Source organism: Salmo salar, chromosome ssa01, assembly GCF_905237065.1.
Source record: "Salmo salar chromosome ssa01, Ssal_v3.1, whole genome shotgun sequence".
Classification (NCBI taxonomy): Eukaryota; Metazoa; Chordata; class Actinopteri; order Salmoniformes; family Salmonidae; genus Salmo; species Salmo salar.
In genome coordinates this window covers 63,549,809-63,564,232 of record NC_059442.1, presented here as the reverse complement: position 1 = coordinate 63,564,232, position 14,424 = coordinate 63,549,809, and the positions used below count along the sequence as shown (strand labels likewise).

General features: G+C 40.4%; 1 protein-coding gene across 1 annotated transcript in view; it reads right to left on the bottom strand.

Moving 5' to 3' along the window:
* The window catches only part of LOC106607182 (protocadherin-15), a 371,077-nt gene that overhangs the window by 205,279 nt on the left and 151,374 nt on the right, over positions 1 to 14,424 (bottom strand). The window contains exons 11-14 of the mRNA XM_045720950.1: positions 12,353 to 12,559; positions 5,501 to 5,635; positions 4,009 to 4,158; positions 1,919 to 2,112 (exon numbers count right to left, since the gene is read on the bottom strand). Of these exons, the coding sequence (XP_045576906.1) occupies positions 1,919 to 2,112; positions 4,009 to 4,158; positions 5,501 to 5,635; positions 12,353 to 12,559 (686 nt within the window). The remainder of the gene's footprint in view (positions 1 to 1,918; positions 2,113 to 4,008; positions 4,159 to 5,500; positions 5,636 to 12,352; positions 12,560 to 14,424) is intronic.

Sequence of the window (14,424 nt, the reverse complement as noted above, 5' to 3'; positions counted from 1 at the left end):
TGGCACCACAACAAACCTGCCAAGAGAGGGCCACCCACCAAAACTCACGGACCAGGCACGGAGGGCATTAATCAGAGATGCAACAAAGAGACCAAAGATAACCCTGAATGAGCTGCAAAGCTCCACAGCGGAGATTGGAGTATCTGTCCATAGGACCACTTCAAGTCGTACACTCCACAGAGCTGGGCTTTACGGAAGAGTGGGCAGAAGAAAACGCCATTGTTTAAAGAAAAAAAGAAGCAAACACGTTTGGTGTTTGCCAAAAGGCATGTGGGAGACTCCCCAAACATATGGAAGAAGGTACTTTGGTCAGATGAGACTAAATTGAGCTTTTTGGCCATCAAGGAAAACACTGTCTGGCACAAACCCAACACCTTCCATCACCCCGAGAACATCATCCCCACAGTGAAGCATGGTGGTGGCAGCATCATGCTGTGGGGATGTTTTTCATCAACAGGGACTGGGAAAATGGTCAGAATTGATGGAATGATGGATGGTGCTAAATACCGGGAAATTCTTGAGGGAAACCTGTTTCAGTCTTCCAGAGATTTGAGACTGGGACAGAGGTTCACCTTCCAGCACGACAATGACCCTAAGAATACTGCTAAAGCTACACTCGAGTGGTTTAAGGGGAAACATTTACATGTATTGGAATGGTCTAGTCAAAGGCCAGACCTCAATCCAATTGAGAATCTGTGGTATGACTTAAAGATTGCTGTACACCAGCGGAACCCATCCAACTTGAATGAGCTGGATAAGTTTTGCCTTGAAGAATGGGCAAAAATCCCAGTGGCTAGATGTGCCAAGCTTATAGAGACATACCCCAAGAGAATTGTAGCTGTAATTTGCTGCAAAATGTCTCTCTACAAAGTATTGGGTTTGGGGAGGTGAATAGTTGTGCACACTCAAGTTTTCAGTTTTTTGTATTATTTCTTGTTTGTTTCACAATAAAAAATATTTTGCATCTTTAAAGTGGTAGGCCTGTTGTGTAAATCACATGATACAACCCCCCCCCAAAAAAAAAAATCTATTTTAAATCCAGGTTGTAAGGCAACGAAATAGGAAAAACAACAAGGGGGGTGAATACTTTCGCAAGCCACTGTAAACAGCTTGTCTCAATGGTCAGGCAAATCTGTAAGAGGCTGTATGCGGATACAGCAATATGCACATGCATTCAATAAATATTACAATGATTCTATATGCATGAATTTAACAGACCTGCATGTAACTGCACAGTATGAATAAACAATCAAATGGAACAATGACGGAATGAGATGGATCAATAAATGAATGAATGCCAGAATGAATTAAGGTATAATTGAATACATGATTAAAGGTGCAATATGCAGAAATCACTCAGCCATTTCCTGGTTGCTAAAATTTGAATAGTTCGGCTAATTTCAGTTCACGTGACAAAACAAGCAATGCATAGTGTAGAGAATCATTGTACCATCTAAACCACTGTGAAATATATTTTTAATAACCTAAAATATTGTATTTTCAGCTGTTTGAAGCTGGTGTAAAAAAATACAAGTAAAAGATGCAAACATGAAACTTAAGAACGGGAAGAATAGAAATAGCACACACAGAACAGATTTACCGCTTCTTAGACTTGCCTTCAATGAGAATGACAGATATATAAATCAGATTTCCATGTGAATTTGTTTGGATCCCCCAAAAAGTGACATATTGCAACTTTACCTGAATAAGTATGAAAAATGAAAAACTGAGTAAGAAACTGAGGTCTGAATCAAGATTTTACCTCAAACATCACCTAAATCATGCATGGATATTACTGAGGATATCCAAGGGATACAGTCCTTTTAATAAACACATTAATAAATTAAAGGTGTGATTGAGCAAATTAAAGGCTAAATGAACAAATAGATGAAAAGATGATTGGATTAAATTACTGTACCTTCTCTGGCTATCTGGTGCGTTGTCGGTGGCCTTCACTGTGAGGGCATAAGAATGACCCATGCTAAGAGCTGTCCTGGGTGCGATGGTGATTTGTCCAGTGCGGTTATTGATGATGAAATCCCCTTGTGCTCCGGCAAGTATCTCATAGGTCACAAGTCCATTTAACCCCTCATCAGCATCCAATGCTTTTAGCTGAGAGAGAGAGAGAGATGGAGTCTTTGAAAGAGGAAGAATTCAGTGTTACAGTGCATTTCTGCACGGTGTGGAAGGCCCTAAAACATTCAAAGCCGCCAACTATTCAATTTACTGAACTGCGTTGAAAATGCTTGTAGGTAGGGGGGCAATAATAATTTGTGGGAGGGTCCCTCCTGTCTTTGTAATGGTGGAGGAAACACAGACATCTAATTCAGTAAAATTGTATTACCTTTTCAAATCATGACCTGTTTTGTGTAAAGGGCAGTCATATGATTTGAGTGACATTTACCAGAGGGTGCTCTTGTAAGCTGTGTGTAATGTTTACAAAAACTACTGACCTTTTGTAACTGCTACAGTAAACAACTTCTCCTCCCTCCTAAAATATTGATGCAAATGTAGTGACCTTTATGAATTTATTAGTGAGAATGATTAATCTATTAAAGCTCCTATTCAGTTTTTTACTGTGTGTTTATTTCATGAAAGTAACTACAAATATATTTTTTTAATTTATTTTCCTGAGCTTCCTTTTGCCATTGAAATGCTCAGTCTAATCGTGTGGGCTTGTTGATTCAAATGTAAATATATTTAAATACAATGCCTTCGCAAATAAGGTGTTTCAGTTTTTTTGTTTTCAATAAATTAGCAAAAATGTATAAAATCATTTTTTTCACTCTTTCATTATGGGGTGTTGTGTGTAGATTGCTGAGGATTTTTGAGTAAGGCTGTAACGTAACAAGGGGTCTGAATACTTTCCGAATGGAGTCTGTACACACGAAAGATATAGATCTTAGAAACATGCAGTGATATCTCAAAAATGAAACACCCACCCTTCCCTTCCAGCTAATTAATTTGGACACCCCACCATTTACAACTCACAGCATCCTTAGCCAGGCTTTATGAACTCTTTTTTTAATATAGAGCTGTAATGTCTAAGATATGAAATAGCAGCATCAATTAAACCTTCATCCTTAGAGGCCCGGAGACTCATATAAATGGCTTATAAAAACAGGTTAAGTGATTGTACCGGCCGCCACTTGACCGCTGGCCTCCTTTCAGCTGGGCTGGGCGGATGATTTTAAACACAGATTAAACTTGACCTTTTATGTGTCTGACATTTTTTTTGTGATTGTGTGCTGAGAGACTGTAAGATGGGAAATCATGCTCTGCCTACCAAATGAGAGACAAACGCACACTGTTGCTGAACGAACTCCATAAAACCAGATATGTCAACGAGGGGACTTCCTGCTGTAAACAATTTGACTCGAAACACAAGCACATGCACGCACATGCACATGCATGTGCACAGACACACACACACACACACACACACAAACACCAAACCCAACCCCAAACCTTCAAACCAATCAAACTAGAATCTGAGTCAAAGTAAATAAACTCTGCAATCCATTCAGACATATGACGACAAACTAGACAACAGACTCTCCTTGGAGCTATTTCAGTCAGGGATTTACAGTGACCATTGTTGTTATAGGATAGGAGATTGATTTGGAGTCCTAACTGTTGACCCATGGTAGTGTATTACGTTGAGTCATATCAATACTGAGCTAATAGTATTTGAGTCCTGACTACTGTTGTAAGAAACAAGATTGTTCTTGAGTCATCAGCTCTGATCAAAGAAAGAGTGGATTGTTCTGGGGCTTGGACTGTTGATCTAAGGTACTGGATTGTGTGCGGAAACTGGGCCCGAGAGAGAAAGAGAGAGAGATAGTGAGAGATACACAGAGAGGAAGAGAGAGAGGGAAGGGAGAGGGAGAGACACCAAAAGAGAGAAAAAGTGAGAGAAAAATAAGGGAGAGACACAGAAAGGGAGAAAGAGGAGAGAAAGACAAAGAGAAAGGGGGACAGGAAGATAGACAGAGATGTGCTAATTACCTGCAGTACTGTTTTTCCTGGCTGCATATCAGTGAACACCTCAACGGTGTCAGAGACTTCGCCGAAGGTGGGAGTGTTGTCATTGGCATCAATCACCAGGATGTTGACTGTCACCCGGGTGCTCTCCTGTATCCCATCTGATGCCATCATCTACACACAGGATAACAGAGAGCAGCAGTAAAAGAGAGCAGTAAAAAAATACTTTATTTGTTACTATTTACTCTGATAGCACCAGTTAAACTCAATCAAGTGCAACTTAAGTACTTTAAAGAAAACAATACTATTTGAACCCAGGTCTGATAATGACATCAGATGTACATGTAACTGCCAAAATAAAGGAAAAACCAAGTGGGAGGCTAAAGTGGGAGGTTAAATCAGGGCCACACAGAGTAATTATTGGTGGTCTTAAACAAATCTACTTTGAACCAAAAAGCATACACCTCACACACCTGTACCATGTCAGATATAGAGTTGAAATGTATTCAATTTTGAGTTTGCATCCTAATATTACACTTTATATACATCACAGAAGACTGAAAAATAACAGAGCTGTTTGACAGAGAAACACCTTTTTTTCATTGTTTATATATATTTTGTGATTATTATTAAAAAAATATTAATAATATTCCAACCATGACCCAAAACGGGGCGCTTTTGGTCATTGACTGCAAGAAAGGGCTACACTGGAGGAAGATTCCTTTGAGGGACGTTGATTCTTGGGGAGGGCGATGGAGTGAAACACATCATCAGACACATGAGAGAGCAGTTTTAACTTTAATGACGTGCTGCCTTTCATAAGTACGGTGTCACGGCTGTCTGAAGAATGGTACCAAAGCGCAGCGTGTGTATCGTTCCACATTTTATTATAACTGTGAAACTATGCACGACATACAAATAAACTAATGACCAAAACAACAAACCGTGACGAAGAGGTGCAACATACACTTACTCAAAATAATCTCCCACAAAACCTAGTGGGAAAACCAACAACTTAAATATGATCCCCAATTAGAGACAACGATCATCCCCCCCCCAAAAAAACATAGAAATACAGAAACTAGAACCCCACAGTGAAATACAGAAACTAGACAAAATCCCCAACATAGAAAAAAGAAACTAGAACCAACATAGGAATAAATAAACTAGACAAAACCCCCTGTCACGCCCTGACCTACTCTGCCATAGAAAATACAAGCTTTCTATGGTCAGAACGTGACATACGGATCATTCCAATGACAGTAGGGCAACGATTAAAGCCTATATCTGCATATCATTACTACAGTGTATTATCACCGGAACAAGTCCATGTACACACACACACACACACACACACACACACACACACACACACACACACACCACTACAACCCCCCTCACGGACGGGTGCACACTAGGACCTTTGGTTGCAAGATCCAAAAGAGCTAATTCCATCTCCAAAGGGTTCCAAAGGTTACTTGGTAATATGTGTGGATGAGGTTGGATCGAAGCCTACCATGAAGGTGTAGGTCATCTGCTTCTCTCTGTCCACGGGTTTGAGCAGTCTGAGGTAGCGGGTGATGCCGGTCGGGGTTATGTCAAAGGTGGTGCTCAAGTCGTCCAGAGTCACTGTCACCAGGGGGTCTTTGCTCTACAAAAAGAAAAGCCATCGGAGAAAAGAATGTTACCACGGTGACATGACCTTACTCAAGTCGGCAGCCATGCCACTGAAGAAAAACTATTAGAGACAAAACAAGTCAGCCTGCTGACAAAGACAACATAGTACTGAGAACACAGTACTGAGAAAAGGGGAAGGCTTTGAGGAAATTCTAAGAAATCCTATGATTCTATACCCCCGCACTGCAATTGTAAGTGTTTCATTGTGGCTCTGGCCACAAGCTACAGTATGCAGTATGTGAAAGGTTACAAAAACCTAGGCGTTTCTCAGCATACTGTACTATATAGTAGAGCCGTTTGAAAGTATAACATTGTGTATAATTGTTAATGTGATGCCTTAATATCAATCTTGTATGTGATCTGTCGATATGAATATAAAACGGAGTAGGCCTAGGGAGTAATGTGGCCTAAAAGTAGGGACACATAGCTAGATAATAGAAACACTTCAATACTGTTTTATAACTTCCCAAACAAATCAACTTAATTTCCTGTTGGTACAAGGGAGATTGAAGTAGGCTTGGGTTGTTAGGTTGATTCATGTCAGTCATTAAGGGCCTGCCTGTCTGCTAAACATCCACACTTCTTTGCCCATTGATCTGTTTTAGAGCTGCAAAGTGCAGTGTTCTATTAATCTCACCCTGCTGAGAGAAAGGGAGAGAGAGAGAGAGAGAGAGAGAGAGAGAGAGAGAGAGAGAGAGAGAGAGAGAGAGAGAGAGAGAGAGAGAGAGAGAGAGAGAGAGAGAGAGAGAGAGAGAGAGAGAGAGAGAGAGAGAGAGAGAGAGAGAGAGACAGGCAGGCTGTGGGGGAGCTTAATGTGTTAGGTGTCATCTGAGGAAATTATGAATACATTCTTTTCAACATCATCAACACAAAGATAAATGTCCTGGTGACAAAAACACAAACAGAGTGGAGCAACTTGTATCCTGGTGTGTGTATCCTGGTGTGTCTCAATGTTTGTTTTTCGTCCATTTAAATGCTGTTGAGTTGCTTAGAAAACCCATTCCTGTCAGCGCCTGTTTGAAATAGTGAGCGTTTCAGAATCCTCACCTCAACACACACACACACACACACACACACACACACACACACACACACACGTTTGTTTTACTGTCCTTGTGGGGGACCAAACAATTGATTCCAATTCAAAATCCTACTTTCCCCTAACTGCTAACCTAACCCTTAACCTAACCCTAACCTGAACCCCAAACCCCTAACTCTGAACCTCCCCCTAACTATTGACCCTAAACATAACTCCTAATTCTAATTATATCCCTAACCCTAAACTTAACCCCTGAGCCTAAAATAGCCTTTTTCCTTGTGGGGACTTGTGAAATGTTCCCACTTGTCCAAAATGTCCTTCCTTTACTATCCTTGTGAGTACTTCTGCTCCCCACAAGGATAGTAAAACCGAAGAAACACACACACACACACACATACACACACACTGAATGTACTCAATGTATTGTGGGATCTGTGTATTTATCCACTAAAATATTTTTTTTTACTTGACTAGAAAAACAAGCACACACGGCAAAATACAAACACATTAGACTTGTCTATAAAGACAGGGATCATTGGAGGGAAACAAAGCCACACATCTGAAAGAATTGAAAGAGGTTTGAACACACACCATGCAGTAGAGTAAAACCTAAAGGCAAACTTTTAGTCATCACAGCACCAAAAAACACTATATTCCCTACAGGTGGCCAGGTACAACAAATACATTACCTGTTTGAACCAGGTACAACAAATAGACAAAGCAGCAACAGTGATAATACAGTAGTGGTGCCTGGAGAAGTGGGTATACTAAAATGTTGCCAAAAAAATTCCAAACTGCCCGCCATGCGAAGGAATGACGCCTTGTGTTTAGAATTCTATGAGAAACAGTGACATGTACTCTGAATGACCTACAGTAAAATGATAAATCCCATATTCGTATTTCACAGTCAGGCCGACCCAAGCTGTACTGTGCAAGTAGGCTAATAAATTAGTAGGCCTAAAATTTAAAAAGATAAAAGAGGTTGTCAACTGAGTCAGAAATTCACAAGATTGGATGTTCTACGTCCACAACAATACTTAAATCAGGAGACCACTTTGAGGAATGGGAAAAATCTAAGACATTTTGTTTGTGTAGTTACATTTTAATTCAAGTGTGCAGTCACCTAGCACTGTTGGTTTGTTATCAGTGTTTCTGTAGAGCACATGAAAAGAAATAGCCACTGGATTGATGCAAATAATCATGATATCATTCTGCCAGGTAGGCATAGGCTACTTTGTAGCTAGTTATATTAAATTGAGGTTAAATTTAGTTTTTTGGGAAAGCCTTTCCTTCTACCAGAAGATGGTTAGGCCTATCAGCATTTATATTTTCATTTTCCTTCATTGTTTGAAACGTGGACATTTTACTTCATATTATGAGGCATGCCAAGCCAAAATCCATCCATAGAAATGTTGAGGGAAATATGTTGAGGGAAACACTTCCTCAGATCTGGTCCATCAGCCATATTAACTGATCAGAAAGGATTCACACCCTAATTTTACCAGGTATGCTGACTAAGAACACATTTTCATTTACAGTAACGACCTGGGGAATAGTGACAGAGGAGCCAATTAGAAGCTGGGGATGATTAGTTTGCCATGATGGTATGAGGGTCAGATTGGGAATTTAGCCAACACCCCTACTATTATGATAATTGTCTTGGGATCATTAATGACCACAGAGAATCAGGACACCCATTTAACATCCAATTGAAAGCCCAGCACCTTTACACAGGGCAATGCCCAGCACCTTTACACAGGGCAATCACTGTCCTGGGGCATTGGGGTGTTGTTGTTTTTTGTCAGAGGAAAGAGTCCCTCCTACTGGACCGTCAACACCACTTCCAGCAGCATATGTTCTCCCATCCAGGGACCAACCAGGGTCAACCCTGCTTAGCTTCAAAGGCAAGCCAACAGTGCGATGCAGGGTGGTGTGCTGCAGGCAGTACCCAACACATACAGTTATATGTAAGGCCCCTCAGTTGAGCAGTGAATTTCAACCACAAAGACCATGGAAGTTTTCCAATGGCTTGCAAAGAAGGACACCTTTTGGTAGATGGATAAAAAACAAAAAACAGACATTTAATATCCCTTTGAGCATGGGGACGTTATTAATTACACATTGGAGGGTGTACCAATACACCCAGTCACTAAAAAGATACAGGTGTCCTTCCTAATTCAGTTGCTGGAGAGGAAGGAAACCGCTGAGAGGTTTCACCATGAGGCCAATGGTAACTTAAATCAGTTACAGAGTTGTGATGGGAGAAAACTGAGGATGGATCAACAACATTGAAGTTACTCTACAATACTAACCTAATTGACATAGTGAAAAGAAGGAAGCCCACAAAGAAAAAAAAAATCCAAAACATGCATCCTGTTTGCAACAAGGCACTAAAGTAAAACTGCAAAGAATGTGGCAAAGCAATCAACATTTTGTCCAGAATACAAAGTGTTATGTTTGGGGCAAATACATCCAACACATTACTGAATATTGCTCTCCATATTTTCAACCATAGTATTGGGTCCATGATGTTATGGATATGCTTGTAATCTGGGGAGTTTTTCAAGATAGAAAATTAACGGAATGGAGATAAGTACAGGCAAAACTCTAGAGAAAAACATGGTTCAGTCTGCTTTCCACCAGACACTGGGAGATGAATTTACCTTTCAGCAGGACAATAACACATGGCCAAATCTACACTGGAGTTGATTACTAAGATGAGAGTGAATGTTCCTGATTGGCTAAGTTACAGTTATGACTTAAATCTACTTGAAATCTATGGCAAGATCTGAAAATGGTTCTCTAGCAATGATCACTAATCAATTTGACAGATCATTTTGAAAATGGGCAAATATTGCACACTCCAGGAGTGGAAAACTCAGAAACTTACCCAAAAAGACACCAAATGTGCTTTTAAAACATATTGACTCAGGGGAGTGAAAACTTATGTAAATTAGATATTTCTGTATTTCATTTTCCATTTTTTGGCAATTATTTGGCATTATCAGGCTGTAACACAACAAAATGTGGAATAAGTCAAGGGGTACGACTAGCTCCACTACACTACTTTCCTCCAGACACGACGCTTGGCATTCAGTCCAAGGTGTTCAATCTTTGTTTCATTAGACCAGAGAATATTGTTTCTCATGGTCTGAGAGTCTTTAGATGCCTTTTGGCAAACTCCAAGCGGGCTGTCATGTGCCTTTTACTGAGGATTGGCTTTTGTCTGGCCACTCAACCATAAAGGCCTGATTGGTGGTGCTGCAGAGATGGTTGTCCTTCTGGAAGGTTCGCCCATCTCCACAGAAGAACTCTACCTCAGTTTGACCGGGCGGCCAGCTCTAGGAAAAGTCATGGTGGTTCCAAACTTCTTCCATTTAGGAATGATGGAGGCCACTGTGTTCTTGGTGACCTTTAATGCTGTAGACATTTTTTGGTACCCTTCCCCAGATCTGTGCCTTGACATAGTCCTGTCTCGGAGCTCTACGGACAATTCCTTCAACCTCATGGCTTGGTTTTTGCTCTGACATGCACTGTCAACTGTGGGACCTTATATAGACAGGTGTGTGCCTTTCCAAATCATGTCCAGTCAATTGAATTTACCACAGGGGGAGTCCAATCAAGTTGTAGAAACATTTGAAGGATGATCAATGGAAACAAGATGCACCTGAGTTCAATTTTGAGTCTTATAGCAAAGGGTCTGAATACTTATGTAAATAAGGATTTTCATTATTTAAAAAATATATATCATAAATTAGCTAAAATGTCTAAAAACCTGTTTTTGCTTTGTCATTCTGGGGTATTGTTTGTAGATTGCTGAGGAAAACAATGTATTTCACCTGTTGGGGGTAGGTGGCAGTATTGACACGGCCGGATAAAAAACGTACCCGATTTAATCTGGTTACTACTCCTGCCCAGTAACTAGAATATGCATATAATTATTGGCTTTGGATAGACAAGACCCTAAAGTTTCTAAAACTGTTTGAATGGTGTCTGTGAGTATAACAGAACTCATATGGCAGGCAAAAACCTGAGAAGATTCCATACAGGAAGTGACCTGTCTGACAAGTTGTTGTTCATCTTGGCTCTTTTTATTGAAGACTGAGGATCTTTGCTGTAACGTGACACTTCCTACGGCTCCCATAGGCTCTCAGAGCCCGGGAAAAAGCTGAATGATATCGAGGCAGCCCCAGGCTGAAACACATTTACGCTTTTGGCAAGTGGCCGATCAGAGGACAATGGGCTTAGGCGCATGCACGAGTTGACCCCGTGCTTTATTTTCTTTCCTCTTTTTACCTAAACACAGATTCCCGGTCGGAATATTATCATTTTTTTTACGAGAAAAATTGCATAAAAATTGATTTTAAACAGCGGTTGACATGCTTCGAAGTACGGTAATGGAATATTTAGATTTTTTTTGTCACGAAATGCGCCGTGCTCGTCACCCTTCTTTACCCTTTCGGATAGTGTCTTGAACGCACTAACAAAACGCCGCTGTTTGGATATAACAATGGATTATTTGGGACCAAACCAACATTTGTTATTGAAGTAGAAGTCCCGGGAGTACATTCTGACGAAGAACACCAAAGGTAATAACATTTTTCTTATAGTAAATCTGAGTTTGGTGAGTGCTAAACTTGCTGGGTGTCTAAATAGCTATCCCTGTGATGCCGGGCTATCTACTGAGAATATTGCAAAATGTGCTTTCACCGAAAAGCTATTTTAAAATCGGACATATCGAGTGCATAGAGGAGTTCTGTATCTATAATTCTTAAAATAATTGTTATGCTTTTTGTGAACGTTTATCGTGAGTAATTTAGTAAATTGTTAGTAAATTCACCGGAAGTTTGCGGGGGGTATGCTAGTTCTGAACGTCACATGCTAATGTAAAAAGCTGGTTTTTGATATAAATATGAACTTGATTGAACAAAACATGCATGTATTGTATAACATAATGTCCTAGGTGTGTCATCTGATGAAGATCATCAAAGGTTAGTGCTGCATTTAGCTGTCTTCTGGGTTTTTGTGACATTATATGCTAGCTTGAAAAATGGGTGTCTGATTATTTCTGGCTGGGTACTCTACTGACATAATCTAATGTTTTGCTTTCGTTGTAAAGCCTTTTTGAAATTGGACAGTGTGGTTAGATTAACGAGAGTCTTGTCTTTAAAATGCTGTAAAATAGTCATATGTTTGAGAAATTGAAGTAATAGCATTTCTAAGGTATTTGAATAACGCGCCACAGGATTCCACTGGCTGTTACGTAGGTGGGACGATTTCGTCCCGCCGGCCCTAGAGAGGTTAATCCATTTTAGAATAACCTGTAACGTAACAGAAGTCCCCACAAGAATAGTAAACAACAAAAAATTGACGAACTACGGACATTTTGTTAGTCCCCACAAGGTCAAATGCTATTTCTAGGGGGTTTAGGGTTAAGGTTAGAATTAAAATTAGTGTTAGGGTTAGAATTAGGTTTAGGGTTAGGAGCTAGGGTTAGTTTTAGGGTTAAGATTAGTGTTAGGTTTAGGGGTTAGGGAAAATTGGACTTTGAATGGGATTGAAATGTGTGTCCCCACAAGGTTGGTTGTACAAGATTGTTTATGTGTGTGTTCACTTCTGAGTCTGTGTCTGTTTACGCGCACTTTCCCATACCTCCTCAATGTCGTTGTCCAGGGCAATGATGCCCAGGGGGGCAGTGAGGTTGGAGCTGGCAGAGATGGTGGTTCCCACTAGGGAGGACTCGCTGACGTATCCCTGGTAGGATTGGAACTGGAAGTATGGAGCCTGGTTGTTCTCATCCAGGATATCAATGATCAAGTCAGCATACGCTGGGAGGGGGTGGCCATTGTCCTGCTCAGCCTAAAGGAAGGAGACAAGTTTATTTGTATTATGAACCTCACTGTAACATGTACTGACATGCAACTTACAACATACAGTGCCTTCAGAAAGTATTCATACCCTTTGACTTATTCCACATTTCGTTGTGGTACAGCATGAATTCAAAATTGATTGTATTCTATTATTATTATTATTTGTTGACATGATTTAGAAAGAAACACACATGTCTATGTAAGGTCCCACTGTTGACAGTGCATGTCAGAGCAGAAACTATACCATGACGTCCGTAGATCTCCGAGATCGAATTGTGATGAGGCATATATCTGGGGAAGGGTATAAAACCATTCCTAGAGTTTTGAAAATTTCCAAGAGCAGTGGTCTCCATCATTGGGAAATTGAAAACATATGGAACTACCCAGTCTCTGCCTAGAGCTGGACATCCGGCCAAAGTGAGCAACTGGGCAAGAAGGACATTGGTCAGGGAGGTGACCAAGAACCCATTGACCACTCTGACAGAACTACAGAGTTCCTTGTCTGAGATGAGGAGCGGCATGTAGCCTAGTGGTTAGAGCGTTGGGCTAGTAACCGAAAGGTTGGTGGATCGAATCCCCGAGCAGCAAATGTCAAAATATGTCATTCTGCCCCTGAACAAGGCAGTTAACCCACTGTTCCTAGGCCAACATTGTAAATAAGAATTTGTTCTTAACTGACTTGCCAAGTTAAGTATAGGTAAAATAATTATAAAATGGGATCACCTGCCAGAAAGACAACAGTCTCTACAGCACTTCACCAATCTGGGCTTCATGGGAGAGTGGCCAGACAGAAGCTCAGACTTGGATCCCATTGAAAATCTGTGGAAAGACTTGATATTTGCTGTTTACCACCACTCCCCATCTAAATTAACAGAGCTTGAGAAAATCTACAAGGAAAAATGGGAGAAAATACCCGAATACAGATGTGCAAAGCTGTTACAGCCATATCCAAGACAACTCAAACCTGTAATCACCTGCAAAAGTACTTATACAAAGTATTGACTCAGGGGTGTGAATACTTATGTACAGTAAGTGAGCTATTTCTGTTTTTCAAGTTCAATAAATGCTGTCTGAATACACTGTACATGGCACATACAATCACAATAGGTCATAGCTCATTGGCAACACTACTCTTAGACTGTAACACATGCTGTAAACAAAGAGAAACATGATTGCCACTGTTGGGTTCTAACGTGAAATATACTTACTGTATTACTGGCACTATATAAGAATGTATTTATTAAGGGGAACAAACTATCTGTCTGGAAAGTTACTGAGAAAGACGAGGGAGTACAGAGAGTTTCTGTCTGTTCAAAAATGTTTTTTAAATGATGTGCAGCTTATAAAGGCTTCATAAAGCCTTCATAAACACTACATAAATGTGTTACAAATAATTGATAACCATATGACATTGTTCATAAATGTGGCATAACTGCGTGAAATAACCACCAATGTCAAATGTGACATAAGCCTTGCTTTATAAAGGGTGTGATAACCACTGCATAATAAAGGCCTTCACAAAGCATTTATAACCCTGTCATGCATTTTGGTAGAGCGTTGCAAAGCCAGGATATTGGGTTCAATTCCCGGGACTACCCATACGTAAAAATGTATTCACGCTTGACTGTAAGTCGCAATATTATATTATACTTCACTAAAACATTTCTAGGATGTCCCAACCTCTTTCCCTCTTGGGTGCATAGTCAATATTGGACCTGACCTAAAATTCCCCCAAAATGCTGTGCTGCAGGATGACACAAACTCTTAAGATGACACACAGTCACACACAGCAAAACATGTTGGCAGGGCATTTTCATAATTTTACTGCAGTGGGCTAAATCAGGGTCACACAGA